The following is a 27,195-nucleotide window of genomic DNA, read 5'->3' on the forward strand; positions in this document are numbered from 1 at the left end:
GTGTAAAGAGGTGTCGGACGATGAGGAGACACGGTTGTCAGACAGTGGTGAAGTTGTTGTCAGGGCAGGAAGTCCGAGGGGGGAGCAGACTGAGGGATCGGAGGATGATGAGGTGACAGACCCAAGCTGGGTTGATAGGCTGGGTGAACACAGTGCTTCTGAGACGGAGGCGAGTCCTCGACGAGAACATGTTGGAAGAGGCAGTGGTGGGTCCAGAAGGAGAGGCAGGGCCAGAGCTGGTGCATCAGCGCCAAATGTTTCACGTAGTGAAGCTCCCATGGCGAGGGCTAGATTTTCGGAAGTCTGGAGGTTCTTTAAAGAAACACCGGATGACCGACGGACTGTGGTGTGCAACCTGTGCCACACCAGGATCAGCAGGGGTTCCACCACTACCAGCTTAACCACCACCAGTATGCGCAGGCATATGAATGCTAAACACCCCACTCAATGGAACCAAGGCCATTCACCTCCGGCCGGGCACACCACTGCTCCTTCCCCTGTGTCACCTGCTGCCTCTACTAGTCAGCCCCCTGCCCAGGACCCCGGCCCAAACACCTCCCGTGCGAAAACCACACCTTCGCCTCCACGATCTTCCACAGCATCCACCAATGTCTCCATGCGCAGCGTTCAGCTCTCCATACCCCAGACGCTGGAGCGCAAGAGGAAGTACAGTGCAACCCACCCACACGTCCAAAGCCCTTAACGTCCACATCTCCAAACTGCTTAGCCTGGAGATGCTGCCCTATAGGCTGGTAGAGACCGAGGCCTTTCGAAATCTGATGGCGGTGGCAGCCCCTCGGTATTCGGTCCCCAGCCGCCACTACTTTTCCCGATGTGCCGTCCCAGCCCTGCACCAGCACGTGTAAGACAACATCATCCGTGCCCTGACCAATGCCGTTTCTGACAAGGTCCACCTGACCACGGACGGGTGGGCGAGTGCTGCCGGGCAGGGCCACTATATATCGCTGGCGGCACATTGGGTTAACTTGGTGGAGGCTGGGACCGAGTCTGACCCTGGGGCTGGTCATATACTGCCGACGCCGAGGATTGCGGGGCCTACCTCGGTCCAGGTCTCTCAGGCCTACTATGCCTCCAACTCCTCCCACCCCTCCTCCACCTCCTCCTCCGAATTACCATCCGTGGGCATGGCGCCATCAGTCGGTAGCTCTAGGCACAGTAGCAGTGCCGTCGCTAAGCGACAGCAGGCGGTGCTCAAACTGCTGAGCCTAGGCCAGTGGTTCTCAACCTTTCTAATGCTGTGACCCCGCAATACAGTTCCTCATGCTGTGGTTACCCCAAACCATGCAACTCTCAGTAAAAACACAGTAAAATTGCGGCTCCAATGGCTTTAGGTGACCCCAGGTTTTGGTCGTTCGACCCCCGCTGGGGTCCCGACCCACAGGTTGAGAAGCACTGGCCTAGGCGCTAAAAGGCACACTGCCCAAGAGCTATTACAGGGCTTCACGGTGCAGACTGAGCTGTGGCTGGCACCGCTGAACCTGAAGCCAGGCATGGTTGTGTGTGACAACGTCCGTAACCTGGTGGCGGCTCTGCAACTTGGCAGACTGACACATGTGCCATGCCTGGCCCATGTGTTAAATCTCATAGTTCAGCATTTCCTCAAGACATACCCCAATCTGTCTGATTTGCTTACGAAGGTGCGCCGCATCTGTGCGCATTTCAGGAAGTCCAGCACAGATGCTGCCACTCTCAGGGCAACGCAGCGCCACCTCCAACTGCCCGCTCACCGACTGTTGTGCGACGTGCCCACGAGGTGGAATTCAACATTAACCATGTTATCCAGAGTTTACCAGCAGCGCAGAGCGATTGTAGACTGCCAGATGTCAACTTCTACCAGAACTGGTAGTCAGGTCAGTCAGCTTCCTCAAGTCTACAATGAGGAGTGGACGTGGATGTCTGATATCTGTCAGGTGCTGAGTAACTTTGAGGAGTCAACACAGATGGTCAGCGGCGATGCCGCCATCATCAGCCTCACCATCCCGCTGCTTGGCCTGTTGAAAAACTCTCTGGTCAGCATGAAGTCAGAAGCTTTGTGCTCGTCACAAGAGACGGGGGAAGAAGATTCCCTTGTTGATAGCCAAAGCACCCTCAGGTCTGTTTCTCAGCGCATATCGGAGGAGGTGGAGGAGGAGGAAGAGGAGGAGAATGTTGGCGAGACAGAAGAGGGGAGCATTGCTCAGTCCTTCACTGTTCAGTGTGTAAGGGCAGAAGAAGAGGAGTTGGAGGAGGAGGAAATGGAGAGTCAGGCCAGTGAGGGGGGTGAATTCTTGCGCGTTGGTACTCTGGCGCATATGGCAGATTTAATGCTAGGCTGCCTATCCCGTGACCCTCACGTTCAAAGAATTTATTCCAGCACCGATTACTGGGTATTCACTCTCCTGGACCCACGGTACAAGCAAAATCTTTCCACTCTCATCCCTGGAGAGGAAAGGAGTGTGAGAATGCATGAATACCAGCAGGCCCTGGTGCACAAGCTGAAACAGTATTTCCCTTCTGACAGCGCTAGCGGCAGAGGGCGTACTTCTGCGGGACAAGTAGCGAGGGAGAGTAGGCAAGCAGGCAGCTTGTCCAACACTGGCAGGGGTACGCTTTACAAGGCCTTTGCCAGTTTTATGTCACCCCAGCAAGACACTGTCACCTGTCCCCAGTCTCGGCAGAGTAGGGCTGATCTTTACAGAAAGATGGTGAGGGAGTACGTAGCTGACCATACCATCGTCCTAAATGATCACACAGCTCCCTACAACTACTGGGTTTCAAAGCTGGACATGTGGCACGAACTGGCGCTGTACGCCTTGGAGGTTCTTGCCTGCCCTGCCGCTAGCGTGTTGTCTGAGCGGGTTTTCAGTGCAGCTGGTGGCATCATCACGATAAGCGTACACGCCTGTCGACTGACAGCGCTGACAGGCTTACGCTTATCAAGATGAATAAAGCCTGTATTTCTCAGGATTTCCATTCTCCACCACGTGAAAGAAGCTCAACCTGAATAATGTATGCACTCCTCCTCCTCATTTTCCTCCTTCTCCTCCTCTTTGTACACTAAAGCAGAGCAAACTGGCTATTTTTTGCCAGGGCCAACTGGCTCTAGCTATAGTACTCTATGTATTTAATTTTTCTGGAGGGCCACCTACCCGGTCCTCTGTTTTAAACAATTTTTGGGAGTGCCACATACAGGCACTCAATCTATTTAATATTTCTGGAGGACCACCTACCTGCTCCTCTGGTTTGAAAACTTTCTTGGACTGCCACATACAGGCACTATCCAAATTTAATTGTCTCCATTGCTACCTCCACACATCATCTCCATAGCTGCCTCCCAAAGTCGTCCATATAGCTGCCTCCATACATCGTCCCCTTAGCAAACGAGCTGTGTCAGGCAGAATTTTGGGTTGTTTTCATGGCTTCCACATCAAACTTGTTAACTTTGTCGCCACCCTGCTGTGTTATCCACAAAATATTTACCGATATTATTTCAGCGCTTCTTGCGCATCTGTTTACATTCCCCTCACCCGCCATAACCCAAACTTATGAGAACACTACTACACTTGATCTTATACAAAAGCCGAGAGACAGGGGCTTGGACAAGCGGAAGCTCGCCTGGCAGCGGACCGCCAGCTCCATCCCAAGATCCAACTAACATAGTTTTAACTGCAGCACCTTTAATCTACTACTACTTTAGTGCCTCCATACATCGTCCCCTTAGCAAACGAACTGTGTCAGGCAGAATTTTCGGGTGTTTCACCAGATACATTATGGAACTCGGCGCATCTGTCGCCGCCATGCTGGAGACCTGAAGTTGCAATCATAGCAGCGCAATATGGATGCCCCATACTGTCGATCTCAATTATGGAACCATTTCCGAAAAAACTATTAAAAATAGAACCGCTATGCTATTCCATTATTCCTAGATGAAATATTCAAACGACCCCGCCTGCTTTGAAAATTATAATTTTTTCAAAGTAAACCCTTCTGGCCCCCAGGCCCATTTTGGGTGGGGAGGAGCCGAGAGACAGGGGCTTGGACAGGTGAAAGGTTGCCTGGCAGCGGACCGCCAGCTCCATCCCAAGATTAGGCATCCTCAGAGGCATCCATGCATACTGCCCCTGCTGTTTCCTGTCCATTTCGCCTCCACGATCCTTCACAGCGTCCACCAATGTCTCTATGCGCAACTTTCAACTCTCTATACCCCAGAGGATGGAGCGCGAGAGGATATACAGCACATCATCCCCTTATCAAACGAGCTGTGTCAGGCAGAATTTTTGGGTGTTTCAGCCAGATACATATTGGAACTCGGCGCATCTGTCGCCGTCATGCTGGAGACCTGAAGTTTCAATCATAGAAGCAATATGGATCCCTCATACTGTCACTCTTAATCATGGAAGTCGTCTCCATGGCTGCCTCCACATGTCAACCCCTTATCAAACAAGCTGTGTGAGGCTCATTTTTCGGGTGTTTCACCAGATACGTTATCGAACTTGGTCACTATGTCACCACCATGCTGTGTTATCGACTAAATATAACGTCAAGCTTTTGTTCACATAGGAAATCATTTCAGCGCTTCTTGCTCACCTCCTTTGGTTCCTCTCTGCCACCCATTGGTTTGAAGCCTGAGTCTATTTAGGGTATGTCGCCATGACACTCTCTAGCCTGCCGCTGCTGCCTCTGCATGCCGTCTTCTATAGTGTCAGGGTCAATTATTGGATGTTTTAGATGCTATCTAGCCTCATCGGTCACTCCGTCATCGCCATGCTGTTGCCCATAATTTTGGCATAATGGTTCAATTAAGCAGCCGCAGAGGCATCCATGCATGCTGCCCCTGCTGTTTCCTGTCCATTTCCGTGGTGTTTCCATCATTTTCTGAGGTTTCCAGGTGTTTGGCCAAGCTTCCCTGTGGAGACCCTTGGTCCCCTTGAAAAATGCACGAGTCTCCCATTGACTTATTCGAGACGAGCACTCGAGCATTGGGAAAAGTTTGTCTCGAATAACGAGCTCCCGAGCATTTTAGTGCTCGCTCATCTCTAATTATAACACAGACAATAATTAGGAAATGTGACACAAAGATGTACAGTGTGTACTTACTTACAGCTTAAGTGCTTAAAGTTGAAATGCAATTATGCTGAACACAAAATTCAGAAACTATCACTGCAGGATGGCATTGCTTATGTGAAGATGTGTATACATTGACTGTCCATTTGGATGTGATTTATGGAAGCAAACACTACATCCTGCTGTATTCCAATAGCTCCCTAGCAGTAGGAATTCAGGTAATAATGTAGAGGAACAGCAGGGAATTCAATGGCTTTTAATGGCTGTTGGTTGTAATAGCACAAAGATTACTTGTGCCTAGATATGGGTTGATATTGCCTGACAGTCCTCAGTACATAGCCTTTAAGATTACTGGAGATGTATCAAAAGTGTCTGAGACCAAATCTGTTCTAGTTGTTCATTGCATCAGAGCTCTTTTATATTCCCACAGCAGTTTATTAAATCAAAGCTGATCCCTGATTGGTTGCCATAAGCAACTAGAACAGTTCTGCTCTCAGATTCTTCTGATATATGAGCCATTTTGAAATCATGAGCTTCTATGCATATATATATCTTTTTTCCAATTTGGTCTTTCTCTTTTTAGTCCTAATCTTCAAAATGCCCTTACTTTTTTTTATTTTTCAGTGTACAGATAGTAAGGGCTTTTTTTGTAATCAGGGGCGTAACTACAGGGGTATCAAGCATAGCAGTCGCTATGGGGCCCGCAGTGTCAGAGGGCCCCGTGATACTACCTGACATACTAAAGAGTGGAGGATGTGCACCATTATGTACATATTATGCTGCACACTGTACAGAATAACATATATATATATATAACATATATGTGATGTATAAATGCTCTATATGTATAAATGTGTGATTATAACTTGTATGTGTTAGTATACAAATATGTATATTTTAATTAAGCGAGAAGGGGGGCCCCATGCAGAAACCTGCTATGGGGCCCTGCTTCTCATAGTTACACCACTGATTGTAATCCCTAGTCTCCGTATTTGATATTCCATGCCCTGGAGAGCTTGAAAGAAAAACTTACTAATGCAGTGAAATTGCCAAAAAACACATTTGTGCCATTTTCTTGTGGGTTGTGTTTTCACTGTGTGCATCAAATGATACTTCCCCTTTAATCTTTGGGTCGGTACAATCATGGAGATACCAAATTTAAATGTATCCAGGTAAATTTGAGATTGTTTTATTGTGAAACATTTTACTTATGTCAGTTGAACAATTTTGGTAAAATGTTTTGCATTTGTTTAGGAAAAAAACGGATATTTGGCAAAAATTTAGAAAAATTCTTGATTTTTGAAATTCAAAAATTTCTACTTTTCCCTACACATTGTCATAACTCCAAAATAACTTGAAAACTAACATTTACCGATTGTCTGCTTTAAGTTGGAATGTTTTTTTAAGAGTCCTCTCATTTTTGTAGGTTGTTATGAGGCATAGAACTTTTAGGTGCGATTTTTCAAATTTTTATAAAACGCAAAATCATACTTTTGAGGGACCTGATCTGCTTTCAAGTCACTTTGAGCAGCATAAATAATAGCAAACCCCCATACATTATACTATTTTAGAAAATAGAGAAAATCTCAACTGTTTTAGTATCGCCATCTTTTCGGAGACGTAACTTAGTATTTTTTAGGTTAACAGAGCTGGTTTAGGGCTTTAGTTTTTAGTTTTTTAAGGTGTTCCCCGATCTCATTACTGTCATGGTAACCTATCGGTGCCCTCCGATGTCGTCAGGTGGGGGGCCATTAGCAATCTAACATGGAGGGACCCACCTGCAGCACTGTTAGGTGCCTTGTTCAGGTTTGACCATGGCACCAAAAATGTTAACTACCTTGATCGGTGGCAGCATTGATTGCGGCAGTTAAAGGCAGGTGACGTTGTCTCTCGCACTAGGAGTCAGTTAGAGACACAGACATAAGTGGCATCTAGTACCTTACAGGCAGGGCGGACTGGTCATTAAACCCACTCATTAAACTCCGGTGAAATTCCAGTGGGCCAACTGCATTGGGCTGGTGTGGGGCTGGTGTGGGCAGGTCTATATCTTTGTACACACCCGAGTGTACGCTGGGGGGGCTGGCAGGCTGTATACTCGGGGGCTGCTAGGCTGGCTGTATACTGGGGGATGGCTGGCTGTATACTGGGGGGTGGTTGTCTGTATACTCGTGGGATGGCTGGCTATATATTGGGGGTTGGCTGGTTGTATACTAAGGCTGGTTGGATATATACTATGGAACTGGCTGGATACATACGTGTGGACTGGATGGCTACATACTGGGGACTGGCTGGCTGTATACTAGGGGCTGGCCATATACAGAGGCTGAATGGCTTCATGCAAGGGACTAGATGGCTATATGCAAGGGACTGGCTGGCTTTATACAGGGGACTGGCTGGTGGTGTTATTTGGAACATTAATAGTAGTAATAGTAGTTATATTCCTGTACATAGGGGCAGTATTATAGTAGTTATTTTTTTGTACATAGGTGGCAGTATTATAGAAGTTATATTTTTGTAAATAGGGGACAGTATTGTAGTAGTTATATTCTTGTACATAGGGGGAAGTATTATAGTAGTTATATTCTTGTATATAGGGGCAGTATTATAGTAGTTATATTCTTGTACATAGGGGCAGTATTATGGTAGTTATATTCTTGTACATTGGGGGCAGTATTAAATTAGTTATATTTCTGTACATAGGGGTAGTATTATAGTAGTTATTCTTTTGTACAATGGGGGCAGTATTATAGTAGTTATATTCTTGTACATAGGGGGGCAGTATTATAGTAGTTATATTCTTGTACATAGGGGAGAAGTAATATAGTAGTTATATTCTTGTTTATCAAAGAAGGCATTGAAGTAGTTTTTTTGTATATAAGACAGTATTACGTTTTGTTTTATTCCTGTAAAAGGGAGGCAGTATGAGTCTCTTTTTCTGCACTGTACATGTTGATTAAGACCATCTCTCAACATTTTGTGAGGAGTTTGGTAACTCCACCCACATCACATGGTCACGCCAATTTGTTTAGAGTTTTGTCCAGGGCCACTTTAAATTCTCAGTCCGTTTCTGCTTACAGAATAAGACCTACTCCTTCAGAAAGAGGACTTCATTATGATTTCTTCCAGCAGTTACTTATTACTGCTGAATTCACCGCCAGCTCCATCTTCAGCTCTTTGCAGCAAATCAAACACATTATGCACCTAAAAATACTACTGTTACTTACAGTATAATGTCACCTGGATAACAGTGCTCCTAAATAATTTATACTCCTAAAAACAATTCACAACGCTATATATAGCCCCCCCCCCCCCCAATATAAATTAAAGTGCGCACACCACCCACACTTTATTATATATCAGATCCTCTTATTCATTTATAGCCAGCCTAAACAGGTAGGACCACCTCATAGAGAGTATATACAGGCAGGACCCCACTATACAGAGAATATACAGGCAGGAACCACCCATAAAGAGTATATACAGGAAGTGCCCCCTTACTATATACAGCAAGGGCCCACAGTACTTATTGTACATAGGCAGGACCTCCATAGGTGGGATATACAGGCTGGACCCCCCCCCCCATAGTATATACAGCCAGGACCCCTATACTACATACAGCCTGAACCCCTTAAGCTGGTATACATATACAAGCCCTCCCCCAGCTCCATAGACAGCACATACTGGCCCCCTGTAAAAAAAATAATTAACTCCTTAAGGACGCAGCCAGTTTATAGCTTTAGACTCAGCCCCATGTTTTGTATTCTGCCATGCATCATTTTATATGGTTATAACTTTTGAACACTGTTACTTATCAAAGCATTTATGAGACACATGTTGCACTTCATATTAGTGGTAAATTTTGGCTACTAAGTTTTGCGTTTATTTAGAAAAAAAAGAAAAAATAATGAATTTTTTGAAAAATTTGCCATTTTTGAAATTCCAAATCATCGTGTTTTCAGGCAGATTTACCACCTAAATAAGTTGCTGAATAACATTTTCCATATGTCTACTTTCCATTTTCCAACTTTTTGAAATGTCTGGATAATCTTTTGTTTATGAGGGCATTTTTAAATATTTACCATTAAAACCCCCCTATATAATCAACCCATTTTCAAATCTTCACCCCTCAAACTATCAGAAACAACTTTTAGGAAGATTTTAACACCTTGAGGTCTTCATAGTAATTAAACCAAGATGGAGGTAAAATTTAGAATAGTCACATTTTTTCAGCCAAACATTCATTTAGCCGGAAAAGTGACACATTTCCAAAAGATAAAAAGAGAAAACCCATCTTAAAATGTATTTCTAATGAGTACAGAGACCCCCCCACATGCAGATATTACTTGTTTTATGGGTACACAGCAAGGCACAGAAGAGAAGGAGCGCTCTGCAGCTTCCAGGAATTAGTTTTCTCATCTTTTGTGGGCTATAAAATTTTAGATTTTTCGATACTGGGGCCATGTGACAACATTTGTTTTACAGGATGAGATGTTTTTTCCAGTGTTACCATTTTGAGGTTGGTATTCTCTATTGTTGAAAAATTATGAACTTTTTTTTGAGGGCCGGAGTAGAAAAGCATCAATTCTGTATCAGATTTTTTTCCTTTTTTTTTTTTTTGGGGGGGGGGGGTGGTGGTGTTCACTGTATAGACTAATAATCACGTTACCTTTATTATATGGGTAAATAAGATTATGGGAGACCACACTTGAATATTGTTTCTTATGTTTTACTAAATTTGCCTAATAAAATCCTAAAAATATATCATTTGTTCATTGCCGTCTTCCAAGTGGTATAACATTTTTACTTTTTTAAGCTACGGAGCTGATTGATTTTTGTATAAATTATACTTCATAGTGATGGTATTAAATATTCCATGCCGTGTACTGGGAAGCGGGAAAAAAATTCCAAATGCAGTGAAAATGGTGAAAAAACGCATTTGCACCGTTTTCTTGTGGGCTTGGATTTTACAGCTTTCACTGTGCGCCCTAAATGACATGTCTACTTTATTATTTGCATCTGTAAAATTAAGAGGATACCAAATTTGTATAGGTTTTATAATGTTTTCATACATTTACAAAAATTAAAACCTCCTGTACAAGTCATCTTCTGGCGCCAATAACTTGTTCATACCAAAGTTTACGGAGCTGAGGCTGGTGTAATCTTTTGTGACTTTTGATGAATTTTTCAATGCTACCATTTTTGGGACTGTACGACCTTTTCATCACTTTTTATAGATTTTTTAATATTTTTCAAAATGGCCAAAAAGTGCCATTTTCGACTTTGGCCGCTATTTTCTGTTACGGGGTTAAACGCAGTGAAAAAACTTTATTATTTTTTAATAGATCGGGCATTTTCAGATGCGGCGATATCTAATGTGTTTATGATTTTTACTGTTTATCAGTTCTAGGGAAAGGGGGTGATTTTAATTTTTAGGTTTAAAGTTTTTTTATTTTTACTTTTACTATATTTCAGACTCCCTAGGGTAATTCTAGGTTGTCTGATCGATCCTATCATATGTGGATTTTCCTCCTCATTCATTACAATGTGCTGATAGCCTTCAGAAGACCTGAGGCTGTAATGGCGATGGATCGCTGCTCGCATATGATGTCACGGGGTGTGGGAAAACACCCACATTTGGTGCTAGCAATATGCAGCAAAGACTTACCCTCTATGGAGAGGGCTTAGCCCGTGAGCCGTCTCCATGCACCAGGACCCGATGCGCGCCATACTATTACGCAGTAAGGTGTTAATATTTCCTCATAACTGAGACCCTCCAGGGCATCCTTTTTATGGACCACAGCCCAGAACTGGACAGCATATACAGTGGTAATATTACATCCTTATCCTGAGAGTCCATACCACTTTTGATACATGACAAGATCTCCCAGATTTACTCCCCCAAGGACTTATGTTGCCTGTGGATTATTAGCCCCCAGGTGCATAACCTTATATATATCCACATTGAACCTCATTTGCCAAGTGGATGACCAAACATTCAGTTTGTCCAAGTCACCCTACAGCCTATGAACATCCACCATAGACTGTATTACACTACACAGCTTGGTGTCATCTGCAAAAACAGACACAGTTCTATTAATTCCTACCTCTATATCATTAATAAATATATTAGATAGTAGTGGGCCTAGCACAGAACCCTGGGGTACACCACTTATAACTGGTGACAGTATATAGTCTTTTACCAACCCTTCCAATATTTTTCCCACAATGTAAGTCAAGCTTACAGGCCTGGCGAGGTTCTAGAGCCCTTATTATATATTGGTACCGCATTTGCCTTGCGCCAGTTACTTAGCACCATACCAGACATTACGGAATCCATGAAGATTTTAGACAGCGGAACACCAATAACAGAAGTGAGTTCTTTATGAATTTATAACCCATCTGGTCAAAGAGCCTTGTACACATTGATTTTATTGAGCTTAGATTGGATCATTCCAGTCTAGTATATTACAGGATGCATGACCTGCACTGGCACCAGCCACGTCAGAAATTTTTTCTTCTATTGTATAAACGGAGCTAAAAAAAAAAGCCATTAAATATCCGCCTTCTCTTGGTCTCCAGTCACTGATGCCCCATTTTCAGAATAAAAGGGTCCAACCTGCTCTGACCCATTTTTTTTTTGCATTGATAAACTCAAACAATTTTTTGGGATTGGTTTTGCTATCTTTGGTCAGCTGCCTTTCATTTTGTATTTTGGCAGATTTTATTCCCTTCTTACAGATGTGGGGAGTTTTTTGTCATTATTGATTGTAATTATTGTAAGCCTCAGGTGACCCATCAGATTTATATTTTTTGAATGCCATCTTTTTATCATTGCCCTTTAACTGTAGCTGTAAGCCATGTGGGGTGTAATCTAGCCCGTCTATATTTGTTACCTATTGGAATAAATTTAGAAGTATAATCCTCCCATTTCACATTAGTATCATCACATGACAGTATCTGATCCCAGTCTATATCCTGTAGTACAACCCTGAATTTCTGAAAATAAGCCTTCTTAAAATTCAATGTTTTCGATTTTCCCACCTGTTTTTGCTTTTTACATTTTATGAGGAAAGTATTCTGACATCCAGCTGACATCCATTGTATCCTGATGCCGGCCCAGCTCAGATCTCGACATCAGGATACACTGGATGTATTTTCCTCTAAAACTCGGCATCAGCTCTGTGTCCGATACTGAGTGTTAAGTCACTGCACTCACCATCATATCGGATGCAGAGCGGTAAGAAGTTAAACCAGTAATCACCTCCAGGGCTCCCTGGCAGCCACGGTCTCTCCTCCTCTTCTCCCAGCAGTGTGTCCTCCCTGTACTGACACAGGCCGGTGCACATGTTGACGTCATGCTGGGTGCTGCACCACTATGCCTGTCAATTAAAACCATGGAAGATGCTTAAGAATACTTTTGAAGAACTAGGTACCAATGTAACCCAAAAAAGAATGAATCACTCTTTTCTTCCACCAACAGTGTTATACTGCTGCAACGTTTCACCCTCTCTATAAAGGTAATATCAAGCCTTGATAATGCCTTCATAGAGAAGGTGAAAAGTTGTGGTGCTGTATGACACTTCTGGTGGGAGCAAAAAGAGTGTTTAATTTGAATAGCTGCTTTAATCTTAATAGAAGCCCCTAAAGGTTGTATTCTCTGTGCATTATCTCAGGGACTCAGGGACTTATTGAATGGCTTAAGTCTTAGGTGGTTTCACACTGTTGCTGATAACTGCATCACAGTGATATTTAATGCAAAGAATCCGTTCCATGCAGTGTGTTCAGCCCAAAACACAATATACTACACAGTCTTTGAAGCTACCCTTAGTGTAAAGAAGAAGAATACGGCTTCTTATAGAACCTGGCTTATTTGTGTATAAACTGTATTATTCAGATAAAATGCACCTCAGTGAAAGGTAATCTAATGTCCTGGGGATCCTAGTAGGGGTGAACAGTAATTAATCTAGAATCAGAAATAGGAAGTAAATTATGGGTTAAAGAGTCTAAAGAGGAGGCAGACTATATTTGAGTGAACAAGGTAAGGGCTTGATTAAATTAATAGCCGGTGGAGCCAAGAGGTAGCCCAAAGCACGACTAGCTCCTTCACATATTTTTAAAGCTTCAATTTCTACGATATAACATGAGCAGGTCTCGGCACAGATTTTGAAAACAACAGGTCACTAATAGGAATCTACCAACAGTCAGTCTGATGGTAGATGAGCTTTAAAAATGGAACTGCTCAAGATAGCTTAGTTTACTCTATTACAATTCTATACACTTTCAATTCAGTGGAAACACACATGATAATCCACAAAGTTGGGAATCTTACTGATGATTAAGTAAGCAGTGGGAATCCTAGCTGTCCAGAACTTTTATCCTATTCTGCGGATAAGTGATATGATTTGATACAAGAAACAGAACACATAACAAATGTAGTGCCTTGTGGACAAAAGATAACAAAAACACAGCATCAAAAAGTCCCTAACTGGATGTGGCAGTAAGGGGTTAAAATGATTATTATTGCACAAATAACAAGTCAAGTACTACTACACAGAGAAATGTAATATTTATGGCGCTTACCATGAAGTGATACAGAGACAATAAAGGATTCATGAATATATAACAACCTAATATATCATTATTATTATTATTACTATTACTGTTGCTCTATATTATGATATTACTGCATTGTTATATACAATTACACAAACAAAAAAGTGCAAGAAGCTGCATAATGGAGCTTGGCATGAACAGGATTTGCCTTTTCATATGTAAACCAGTTGTTTAGCATTGCTCTGTGAATTCCACCACACGTATGGCTGTTACATGGGCAGAAGAAGTAAGATGAAACCACCGGCATCTTCCTCTTAGTCAGCAGAGACTCCACTTCCCCTGGTTACAGGCTTTGGAGCTTTGTTAGTATGGAAACCTGAGACTTTCACTTTCAATCGACTTCCTGGAGACGGTCACCAACAACAATGAGTGTGTATTAGAAACTCTAAGCTGCCTGCACTGAGGACACCACAAGCCCTGCATCCTCTTCACAGCGTCACAGCACTAGCTGAAGATACAGGTAGATTATATTCACTCATGCCCTGCAATAAAATATGTTCTCATGTCCAGTAGTTGTTCTGGAGACTTGCAATAATTCACTTCATTACATGGTTATACATAATTGTAGAGTCATCATGGGGACACTACTATATAGAATTATGATGAACCTATTCAGCAGCTTCACTAGGCATTTTAGGTGATAATATAAGTGGGGTATATAAACTGAAATTTGTTCAATAAATGTGGTATTGAAAATCCCAAATTTTGCATAGTGGGACCTGCTGACACGATATTAAGAACATTTTATAGAGACCCTTATGCTGAGTAATGTATCAATGTGCATTTTTGTACAGATGTCAATTTATTTTATGTAACCAAGTACATTAACTTGTTAAAGCAGTAGTTTGTATATTACACTTTCTCACTGGAAAATCACAATGTAGAACACATTACAAAGATTATATTGTATATAACTATAGAAAATCTTGACATTTAATTGCTGGCTTTAGCGTGCTATGTGAGGGAAATATAAATAAGAGTGAAATTTAAAAGCAGGAAGCATGGGTTAGTCTAGGTGTATAATTTTTTTTATATACATGATGTAACAAAAAGGTTGTGAAATACACATCAGATCATTAAACTAAAAATATATTTGTGAAAAAAAATTCAAAAATGTATCCAAGGATACCAAACTTGCCCCACTTGCCCCACCCCTAGGGGTGTGGGAAAATTTAAAATCTTAAAAATTTTGGTGACAGATGGCGCTGTAATTAACAAACATCAAATGTATGCAAAAACATGTGCAAAAACGCCAATGAGTACACATCAGATCCAAAACGTGATGTGTGTAACAGATGTGTCCAATATTGTTCTGAATGCTATCCAATGTTGCTAAATTTGAGCGTTCGATATTTGAACACTTTTTTGGGCAACAAGAAAAATCTTCATCCAATGTGTGAGAGGCAAGTGGACTCCATCCCTCGAAGAGAACAGAAAACTGGCTTATGCTGAATGTAGTTTCTATGAATACAAGAAAATTACAAAAAGTGATTGGTGAAAGGGCCTAAATCACTACGAAATATACAAGAAGAATACAAATTGTGATTTAAAACTTAGCTTTTACTGAAATATTTAAAAATGAACAATCAGTATTATTGCTTCAAGGCAACTGTGTAAATGCATGGTGCCCATCTGAAAAATAAAGAAACACAATGCAAGTGTGAACCTGGTGGCCTCCTTGCGAAGTTCAAAAGCAATTATGTATCTGCAAAGAGAAGGGAAAGCTCACCTCTTTAGGCTACACATCTTGTAATGTCAAGATTCGATATCTACACTCCGGTCTCTGGATATTCATCAGTTATGATGCCAATGTGTCAGTAAAATGGTTACAGGCACCTTGTGTCCATATAGAGTGCAGAAAGACGTAGAAAATCAGGGTGATATGACTGTTGGTGTTAGAGGCAAGGGTCAGAATGGCTATCACTCTCCCTGTTTATGCCCTATATCCAAGGTCTGATGGCCCTAAATGGCCACGGCCCCGACCAGAACCTTACCCTAGATAGCTGGCCCTGTTAATGGACCTAATCTATAGGTGTAGTCCCAGCCAGATGCAGTAAAAAATGTATAATAGTCTTTATAGGCAAAGATAAAAATATGTCACAGGGTTTTGCATAATCAAGTCCCGACAGGGCCTGTTTCACCCTTTTGGGCTCATCAGGGGATAATTAGGTTCGCCTTTAAGATGCCCTTACACTGATTTAAAGTGCAGGGATTCAAATGATTTCCCTTCAGGAGAAGATGATTAGGTACAGAAGTGCTGCGGGGGTGCAAGTGGCGGTGACCCCGTTCGCTGCTAACAACCAGTGGGTCCTATGATAAATATGAAATTAAAGGAGTTCGGGCACTGGACTAAAGATATCTTCAATGAATCTACAGCAGTGGTGGGGGGAAGGAGATTGGAGGTGAAAAAAGAAATAAAAATATGCGTGTCAAATATTTTTCAAAAATCTATCCAATTATACCAAGCTCAGCCTCCTCCTGGGAGTGGGGGGCAACTTTAAAGGGAACCTGTCACCAGGAGACCCATTTTTAGCACTACCCCAGTCCCCACAGAGCATAGTACATACACTGCCAAAGTGTTTTTATATTAAAAATAGGTTTTACAGAAAAAAAGATATGATATATTGTACCTTTCATTAGCATCTACTGTGTGACTAGGCAGTTGCCCAATGGGAGGGTCTGGAAAGGAGCAATACTAATTATTCTTAGGACTAAGATCACACTGGTGTTGATTGCGTGTGTTTTAAAACGCAGTGGCTCAGCTGAAGAGAGATTTGCCTAATTAAATGGCTGTTAACATTTATGTTTAGTAAACGCGAGAGTTTACGAATGCGCTAACATTATGTTAACACAAGCATTAACGGTCACACTTTGTTAATGCACATGTTAACAGCCATTTAATTAGGAAAATCTCTCTTCAGCTTATCTATATTGTTTTTAAAGTGCATGCATTCCATGCCATGTGTGGACACACACTAAAATTATGGTAACACATTTTTTTTATTTCATAGAGATACTCTGATGATACTGATCATTGTAATTATATGCTTAGAAATGGATAAAATCCACAGCAAATAAGGCAGATCATCGCTGCATCAAATTCCACAATAAAACACCTTGTTATAGGTCAGTGATGGCTAACATATGGCACTGGTGCCAGAGGTGGCACTCAGAGCCCTTTCTGTGGGCACTCAGGGCATCACCAGAGATGACTCCAGGTATCTTCCTGCAATCCCAGACAGTCCAGGACTTGCTGTGCACAGAGCTATTTTAAAGTGACAGCTCTACCAGGGACTATTTTCTGCTTTATTGATGTCCTCAGGGTCCTGGTATCTATGAAAACTGTGACAGAGAATGGAGTATAAATCAAAAATTTAATTTCTGTGTTGGCACTTTGCGATAAATAAGCGTGTCTTTGTTGTAGTTTGGGCACTCGGCCTCTAAAAGGTTTGCCATCACTGTTATAGGTTATATAGGTTACCTTGTTATAGGTACACATTGGGGGTCATTTACTAAGGGCCCGATTCGCGTTTTCCCGACGTGTTACCCAAATATTTCCGATTTGCGCCGATTTTCCCTGAATTGCCTTGGGATTTTGGCGCACGTGATCGGATTGTGGCGATTAATTACTACATTAAATCTAATATAGTTATCTAATAACACTTCAGGATGTTCCTAGGTATTCATTGATTTCCTTTTCTGTAATAGGAATGCCACATAGAAGATCTGCTTCCAGCATCCGGTCTGATAACAGCGACATGGACATAGAAGGAATAGGTATTACTCTATTGTATTCACTGTATTTTCTTCATATACTACAGTCTCATATACTTTATAATTTGACATTTCTGTATCCATAAGGCCTCATGCACAGAAATATTGTTTTGGGAAGTTGTTCCATGTAATATGCAAAGAAGTTTTTCAGGATGGGACAAGGAAAACCATGCCTCATTTTGCCACCTTGAATGGCATCCACTTAAAGGACACCTGTCATCAGGTCTGTGTCACTAGTCCTGTCACCTCTACCTGTTGGAGCAGCTCACAAGGATGCCATCCCAGCCTTTATCTAGTTATTTCATACATTATTCATTGTAAAATAATCTATTCTTTATTATGTAAATGAGGCTGGTCACATGGTCAGAGGCAGTTATGTCAACCCTGTTACCCCTCCCCTCTCCTCCCCCTGCTCATGTCTGTGTGCAATGTATAGTAAAGCATGGCTAGTGTGTGTGCTGCATCTGCTGACATGCTGCATCCTCCTAATATACAGTTGAGAGACACAGACATCAGCTACACATGAATCTGACAGGTTCTGCTGTAACATGGCTGCCTGGAGCTGCTGTATCTCTCCTAAACATCTCCACACACACATGCACACACAGGCTGCAGGGGGCGTGGCCATCAGCACCAGGAAGCACATCATTATACAGGCTGTCAGTCATGCACTGGAGTGTGGCTGTGCCTCCCAATCATGAATAGAGTGGACAGCTTGAATATGCTAATGCTAATGACATGTCTACTTTATTCTTTGGGTTGGTACGATCACAGTGATAACAAATTTGCATAGGTTTTATAATGTTTTCATACATTTACAAAAATGAAAACCTCCTGTACAAATTGTTTTTTTTATTTTGCCATCTTCTGGCGCTAATAACTTTATACACTTTATATTGATTTTTTTATATTTTTCAAAATGGCAAAAAAGTGCCATTTTCATCTTTGGGGCTATTTCCCATTTCGGGGTTAAACACAGTAAAAAAAAGTTATTATAATTTGATACATCACGCATTTTCAGACGTGGTGATACCTAATGTGTTAAGGATTTTTTTATGTTTTTTTATTACAATTTTTTGAAACTTTTTTTTATTTTTACTTTAACTATTTACTTTGAACCTAGGTTGTCTGATTGATCCTTTCATTTACTGCCATACTACAGTATGGCAGTATATGGGGATTTTCCACCTCATTCATTAAAATCCGCAAATCACACATTGTAATGAATGGGTTAAAATGAGACAGCCTTAGGTCTTCCGAAGACCGGAGGCTGTCATGGCGACCGATTGCTGCTCCCCGATGGTGTCACGGGGAGCGACGATCATCACCAAGATGGCGCCGGCAGCTTTGCAGGGATAACAACAGCAATATGCAGCAAAGACTTACCGGCTATGAAGAGAGCTTAGCCCGTGAGCCCTCTCCATGTACCTACTATTATAGTATAATAGATAAGGGGTTACCATCAAGCATGACTTTCAAGAAGCCTAATGACATGATGTGGGATTAAATCCAAACCAATATATCTATTCCAGAAGGAACAAATTCCCAACTGTAGACAGCTACAAGACGGCCTTAATTGGCAAAGTTTCCGTAAGGAGACTCTTGCTTCCTGATGCTAATCAATAGCCTATCACTCGGCAAACCAGTTCCCTACGCAGTACTGAAAAGACGCAACCACTTTGAAAAAGTACTGTCTACTATTTGGAATCTGTTCCTTCTGGTTTGGCTTTATTCCCACATCATGTCATTAGGCTTCTTGAGTCATGCTAGATGTTAAGGGATCTGTCTTTCAAGGCAGCAATTGTTTTCCTTACCCCATCCTGGAAAATGTTTTTGCATTTTTCCCAGAATCCCCTAGTGCAGCATAAATGGCTATGTCTCCACACACCTACAAGGCAGCCTTAATTGGCAAGCCTCTAACCCTCTTTGGCTTAGATGAATCCCCTATATTTGTAGCCAGTGTTGCAGAACATTGACTTACTTACTTACTACTATGCCAACATTTTTTATTTCCTAGTTGGCATAGCTTTGAAAGACTTATTTTTAGAGCTAGCACATAAATTGGGTTGGACAGCTAACAAATTGTTGAATTAGTAAAATTAAAATATGACCCGTTGTTTAGTTTTTATGCTGGGATATGCTCCTTCTTTTAATCCCTAAAAGGAAGCACAAAATCTGTCAAAAACTATAAACAAAACACATTGTAGGTTTTCCATCAGAAGACTTGGCTCCAGGCCCAGGTAAATTGCTGTTCTTCCCTCCTAAAATAAATAAAATACTCATAAAAGTAGTCTGAGAAGGCCAGCTTGCAATTTCAGATAAACGTACTATGCAAACATCTCACTTCTTCATTGTTCTGGCACAAATTAACCTTTGACCTGAAGATAAGAAGGAAGATTTGAAAAGGAGAAACCTACTGCTGGTTTTATATCATTGAGGCACCATTCCTAGTGAATATGTAGGGAAAATTTACAACAAGTGTCTAATGTTAATGTGTACTCCATTTGTTGTTTTATTTTAATATATCAGGTTTGTAGGTGAGATTGTATTTCTTGTCCAATTCCTTTACAACAATTTAAGATTTTCATGTATGTTGACATTCCATACTATAGGAGACATTTCTGTGTATACTCAATATACAAAATAAATGTCATAGAGGTGGTCTTCCTGTAGATTCCAATGGAAACAAAGTACCTGTTTAACTACAGGCATGGACCTAAACACCTATTTGTCCTTCTATAGCCTGAACCAGCACCTTAGGCAAACTTAGGCAAATACCATGTGATTGATAGTTCAGTGGTGATTAGAATGCACTGTTAAAGTATGTAGTGTATTTCTAAATTCATTAGTTGGATGTCAAAGTAGAAATTTATTGTATACTATTGAGAACCTATTATAGAATGTTATACCAGGTGTAACAAAAAAAAGTTGAGACGGTGGTATATCTCGCAAAATACACCTCGGCTCAAAAATAAAAATATGTGTCAAATATATTTTAAAAATATATCCAATGATACCAAACTTTGCCAATACCCCCACCCCCTGGTGGTGGGGCGGTGGGCAACTTAGAAATAATTGAGAACCCCCCATTTTGATTGCAGATACAGATTCCCCAGAAAATGTCTTTTTTTAATTTTGGTGATGGCTCTGTAATCGCTAAAAAGTGAAATGTCTGCAAAAATGTTAAAAAGGGTGATATTTCAATACATATACATAAGATCTAAAATCTATAAGTAGATGTTATTTATTTTCCTAACGCTATCCAATGTTAACAAATTTGAGCACTTAAACCCTTAAGGTTGCAGCCAGTTTGGATTTTAGGCTCAGCCCCTTTTTTTAAATCTCACAAGTGTATCTTCGAGTTGTAATAATTTTTTAAAACTTTAATTTATCAAACTGATTTTGAGATTTTGTTTTCTCATGACATACAGTAGTTTATATTAGTAGTATAATTTTTGGTTGGTTGAGTTTTTTGGGGGTAAAAACTTATACTTTTTAGGAAAAATGTGAAAAAAATTTAAAATTTGCCAGCTTTCAAATGTTCTGTTTTTTTGACAAAAAGTGATACCACAAAATTTTTTGTAGAAAATTTTTGCCATTTGTCTTCATTTTTTTCCATATTTTTTACGTTTGCTTATTTTGTATGAATTTTAAAAGGTTTACCGTTTTAGAAGCAAGTTCTCAAATTGCATGCACCTCTACATCCTTCAAACCTGAGTGTACTACTACCACCTCCTCATACGACGTGCACTACTACATCCTCCGCATACTGCGTGTACTACTACATCCACCGCATGCACTACTACAGCCTCTGCATAGGGCGTGCACAACTATCTCCTCCACACACCTCATTCACTACTACTTCTATAAAAACGTACTTACTAAAGTGCTGTTGGGGGTCGGGAACGGACAATAGGGGGAATAATGCAAGGAAAAACAGACGGTGGTGGGAATAACGCAAGGAAATACGGATGATGGGGGGTGTAATAGTGATTGTGCAACAGTACCTACAGGACAGATCACACGTTTCTCTGCAACACAACCAAATGCAGAATGGTTGGAGAGCAGCGGATCAGCCCTGACTTACAATATGTCATGACATTATCTGTCATGACACTATTTGTCATGACTGAGATCAATCATGACACGATCTGTAACTGTACCATCACTGTAACTGTACCATCTTCATTGACTTGCCAGTTTCAGCGATAGACATAGCAGGACCAATCAAATTAGTCCTGTAAGGAGTTAATGTAGAGCATTCTATATTTGAAAATTTGTAGGCACTGAGAAAAATCCCCATCTTCAGAGTCTTTCAATCTCTTCGATGTGTGAGAGGCAAGGGGAGTCACGTTAAACCACCCCATGGAAGGGAACAGAAAAATACTGGTCTACTTCATTGTTCCTGGGTTATGGTGAATGTAGTTTCTACATAAATAATGAGATTCCCCCCCCACACTTTAGTATCATTAGATAGATGCTCTAGAAATATTTGTCACATATTTTTTTTGTGTATTTCTGATGTGTATTTCTCTAAATATCTGCATTTTTCAACAAATTTTTCTGTCCAATGAGACACATTTAGTAAAAACAGTACAAACTGACATATATGCCGTTTGCCTGTGTAGTGTGCAGAGGGCACCAGATTCATGATTTGTGCCGTCGGTTCTTCATGAATGTGGTTCTCCCTGCACTGGCCTAAAAGACTGCACCAACTTTTTTTTGGTGCACCTTTAACATGTGGCTTGCAACACACTTCTGTTGGTGCATGTTAAATGTGGCTCACGGTTCTACCCATTTCAATGATGAAATTTGTGTCACATCAAGAATAGTGCAGTCTCGACACAAAAGGGTGGAGAGGACACTTCTGAAATATATGTGCAAAGTCTGACCGAAAACTGGTGCACAGACCATAGTAATTGTGTGCCAAGGACTTGAATTATAAATTGAATCATTGTAATTTTTCCTGGGAAATCCGAATCATGGGGATTCCTATTTAACCCCTTAGCGCTCCGCGCCGTAGCTGTACTGCGCAGCTTCCGACGATTAGCGCTCAGCGCAGTACAGCTACTGCGTGAGCGCATACTATTTTAGAATTGTCACCACGTCGCGAGACGTGGTGACATCGGGATGAGATTTGGGTGACAGAGGCAGGAGGAGTTCCTGTCTCTGTCACCCGACCAATCAAATCGGTCCCGCCCGCCGATCGCCGTGATTGGCCAGTCAAACCTGACTGGCCAATTACGGCGATTTTAGGCTAAAAAACGTGGTTTTAGCCCTTTCCTCTTCCTCCAGCGGCACCATTTTGGTTTGGTATCGCTGGAGAGAGGAGAGAGCGTTACTGTGTGCACCAAAATACACTTTTACACTATAAATAGTGTTCTGATCCTTATCTGATCCCTATTGTTCCCTACAAATTCCCATCCCTATCTGTTTTTTCCTGTGTCCTGTGTGTTCCCTGTGTGATCGCCTTGTGTGATCCCACGTGTCTTCCGTTTTTCCCTGTCTGTCCCTTCTGAACCCAAACGCACTTTTCAGTGCGCTGTGTTAGCGTTGTTCTGCACTGGACGCACTTTTCAGTGCGCCGTGTGAATAGCGCTGCACAGAATCTTTTAGCAGTCTTAGCGGTAGTTAGTTTGTCTTAGGGCAAGCTAGGTGCATTTGTAGCGCCTTTTTGCGCGGTGCACATAGGTTTTTTTAGCGCCGTAGGTGTACCCGTAGCTACTTTTTGTGTGTGCCATCTGTGCGGCTGGTCCGTGTGGTTTGGTGTGCATTATCTTTTTTTTTGTGTGCTATCTGTGCGGCTTGTCCGTGTAGTTTAGTGCGCATTATTTTTTTTGTGTGCTATCTGTGCGGCTTGTCCGTGTAGTTTAGTGCGCATTATTTTTTGTGTGTGCCATCTGTGCGGCTTGTCCGTGTAGTTTGGTGTGCATTACCTTTTTTTTTGTGTGTGCTATCTGTGCGGCTTGTCCGTGTAGTTTAGTGCACATTATTTTTTTTTGTGTGCTATCTGTGCGGCTTGTCCGTGTAGTTTAGTGCGCATTATTTTTTTTGTGAGCCATCTGTGCGGCTTGTCCGTGTAGTTTAGTGCGCATTATTTTTTGTGTGCCATCTGTGCGGCTGGTCCGTGTGGTTTGGTGTGCATTATCTTTTTTTTTTGTGTGCTATCTGTGCGGCTTGTCCGTGTAGTTTAGTGCACATTATTTTTTTTGTGTGCTATCTGTGCGGCTTGTCCGTGTAGTTTAGTGCGCATTATTTTTTCTGTGCTATCTGTGCGGCTTGTCCGTGTAGTTTAGTGCACATTATTTTTTGTGTGCCATCTGTGCGGCTTGTCCGTGTGGTTTGGTGTGCATTATCTTTTTTTTTTGTGTGCTATCTGTGCGGCTTGTCCGTGTAGTTTAGTGCGCATTATTTTTTTTGTGTGCTATCTGTGCGGCTTGTCCGTGTAGCTTAGTGCGCATTATTTTTTGTGTGTGCCATCTGTGCGGCTTGTCCGTGTAGTTTGGTGCGCATTATCTTTTTTTTTTTGTGTGCTATCTGTGCGGCTTGTCCGTGTAGTTTAGTGCACATTATTTTTTGTGTGTGCCATCTGTGCGGCTTGTCCGTGTAGTTTGGTGTGCATTATATTCTGCAGGAGAAGTGCCTGGGACTTCTGCAGGAGAAGTTTCTGGGACTTCTGCAGGAGAAGCGTCTGGGGCTTCCACTGACCCCACATGGGTAGCCCCAGATAATTATACCCCTCAGGTCCCTGACTTTTTGGGCCATCCTGGAATTAACTTTGACACGACAGGGCTCAGAGCTGTGGACTTTTTTAAGTTTTTTTTTGATGAGGAGCTGCTGAATATTATTATATTTCAGACAAATCTCTACGCTGCACAACATATTGCCCAAAACCCCACATCCTTTTATGCACAACCCTACAGGTGGACCCCTGTCACTGCAGCAGAGATGCACAAGTATTGGGGCATAATACTCCTCATGGGGATAGTAAAGAAGCCTTCAATCAGGGACTACTGGAGCACAGACATACTGTACCACACCCCCATGTTCCGCATGGCAATGAGCAGGATGCGCTTTGAAGCCATCCATAAGTTTTTGCACTACACTGAAAAGACACAGTGCCCACCCAGAGGTGACCCCAGTTATGATCGGTTATTTAAGGTCAGGCCCATATTAGATCATTTTAGTGCCAAGTTTGCCCAGGCATATACCCCCGCCAAACATGTGAGCATAGAAGAGTCCCTGGTACAATTCAAAGGGAGACTTCACTTCCGCCAGTACCTGCCCAATAAGAGGGCAAGGTATGGTGTGAAGATGTATAAGCTGTGCGAAAGTTCATCAGGGTACACATACAAGTTCAGGGTATATGAAGGGAAGGACTCCACTATAGTGCCCCCAGAATGCCCCCCCTTCCTGGGTGTTACAGGGAAGATAGTGTGGGATTTAGTGCACCCACTGCTGGACCAGGGCTACCACCTCTACCTGGACAATTTCTACACCAGCACCACCCTGTTCAAGTGCCTCACTTCCAGAAATACTGCGGCATGCGGCACTGTTCGCAGAAATCAGAAAGGTCTCCCTAAGTCGCTGCTTGGGCAAAAACTTAAAAGGCACGAAAGCAGGGCACTCTGCAGCGACTCTGTATTGTGTGTTAAGTACAAGGACAAGAGAGAGGTCCTTGTATTAACCACAATACATGAGCACAGCACCACCCCTGTCCCAGTACGAGGTGCCAGTACAGAAACCCCCAAGCCAGACTGTATTTTAGATTATAATAAATACATGGGAGGGGTGGACTTGTCTGACCAGGTGCTTCAGCCGTACAATGCCATGCGGAAGTCGAGGGTGTGGTACAAGAAGCTGGCCGTGCACATCATGCAGATGGCATTGTATAATGCTTATGTGCTGCATCGATATGCCGGCCAGAGGGGAACTTTCCTGGAATTTCAAGAGGAGGTAATAAAGTACTTTCTTTTTGGAGACCAGGAAGGGGGGAGTGCTAGCACATCTGGAAGTGAGGCCACATCACGTATTGTACCAGGGCAGCACTTTCCAGGAGTAGTTCCCCAAACAGCCAGCAAGGGAAGGTCACAAAAGAGGTGCAGGGTGTGCTCCAAAAATGGCATTAGGAAGGACACCATTCATCACTGTGAGACATGCCCAGAAAAACCAGGGTTATGTATGAAAGATTGCTTCCGAATTTATCATACATCCCTGGATTTTTAGAGTACCCTGTTGTTTCCCTGACGCACAGCTTATACATCATGCCGCATGCCGCACCTTCCCTTCTAAGCCCTGCCATGTGCCCAGCCTGTAGATTACTGCCCCGTATGCTTTACCCGGGAAAACATGCATCATGATTTTTAGGGTGTTTGTCTCCCATGGCAGCAGCTGGGCAAAAAATGACATAATGGATATTTTTTACTATGCACTATCCATTATGCACTTTTTCAGGGGTCCACCTGTGGGGTTAAAATGCTAACTATACCCCTAGATTAATTCATGGAGGGGTGTAGTTTCCAAAATAGGGTCAGTTCTTAGGGGTTTCTACTGTACTGGCCCCTATTGGCATCTACAAATCTTTCATGATGCCAAAAAGAAAAAAAAAATGTACAATGTCTGTGCTCCAACAAGTTATTCCCTTTTGAGCCCTGCCGTGTCTCCATTCTACAGATTATTGCCTCCTATGGGGTATTGCCCTAACCGGGGTAACCTGCAGAATGATCTTTGATGTGTTTTTCCCCAGTGGCATGAGTTGGGCAAAATACTTTTGTCACTTCAATGGCATATTTGATAAATTGCAATACAATTGTTTCTCTGCACTACTCACTTTGTATTACATTTGAGCCAGCACCTTAGGGGTTAAAATGCTCATACAAGCCTACATACATTCTTTGAGGGGTGCCCTTTCCAAAATGGGTTCACTACTTGGGGGTTTCTATTGTACTGGTACCTCGGGGGTACCCCCCATTACCAATCTAGTGAAAACGAAGCTTGAAAACCTAAATTGTGCTTCTTTCTTCCTGACCCCTGCCGTGTGCCCAGCCTGTAAATTATTGGCACATGTGTGGTATTGCCATACTCGGGACAACCCGCAGAATGATTTTTGGGGTGTTTGTCTAAAGTGGCATGGGTTGGGCACAGTACATGAGGCACTAAAATGACATTTTTGAGATAAAAACACAATTTTTACTCTGCACCATTTACTTTGCACTCAATTTTGGCCAGCGTGTTGGGGGTTAAAATGCTCATACAAGCCTACATACATTCTTTGAGGGGTGCCCTTTCCAAAATAGGTTCACTACTTGGGGGTTTCTATTGTACTGGTACCTCGGGGGTACCCCCCATTACCAATCTAGTGAAAACGAAGCTTGAAAACCTAAATTGTGCTTCTTTCTTCCTGACCCCTGCCGTGTGCCCAGCCTGTAAATTATTGGCACATGTGTGGTATTGCCATACTCGGGACAACCCGCAGAATGATTTTTGGGGTGTTTGTCTAAAGTGGCATGGGTTGGGCACAGTACATGAGGCACTAAAATGACATTTTTGAGATAAAAACACAATTTTTACTCTGCACCATTTACTTTGCACTCAATTTTGGCCAGCGTGTTGGGGGTTAAAATGCTCATACAAGCCTACATACATTCTTTGAGGGGTGCCCTTTCCATAATAGGTTCACTACTTGGGGGTTTCTATTGTACTGGTACCTCGGGGGTACCCCCCATTACCAATCTAGTGAAAACG

At 42.3% G+C, this 27,195-nt stretch overlaps 1 protein-coding gene across 1 annotated transcript in view; it reads left to right on the forward strand.

Annotated features, from left to right (window-relative positions):
- The first annotated feature begins 14,023 nt into the window (after positions 1 to 14,023).
- ODAD1 (outer dynein arm docking complex subunit 1) overlaps positions 14,024 to 27,195 on the forward strand; it is a 152,983-nt gene continuing 139,811 nt past the window's right edge. Inside the window, exons 1-2 of the mRNA XM_072110462.1 lie at positions 14,024 to 14,137; positions 17,386 to 17,454. Coding sequence (XP_071966563.1) covers positions 17,388 to 17,454 — 67 coding nt within the window. The 5' untranslated portion in view covers positions 14,024 to 14,137; positions 17,386 to 17,387. The remainder of the gene's footprint in view (positions 14,138 to 17,385; positions 17,455 to 27,195) is intronic.

The sequence above is a fragment of the Engystomops pustulosus genome, chromosome 6 (assembly GCF_040894005.1).
Source record: "Engystomops pustulosus chromosome 6, aEngPut4.maternal, whole genome shotgun sequence".
Taxonomy (NCBI): Eukaryota; Metazoa; Chordata; class Amphibia; order Anura; family Leptodactylidae; genus Engystomops; species Engystomops pustulosus.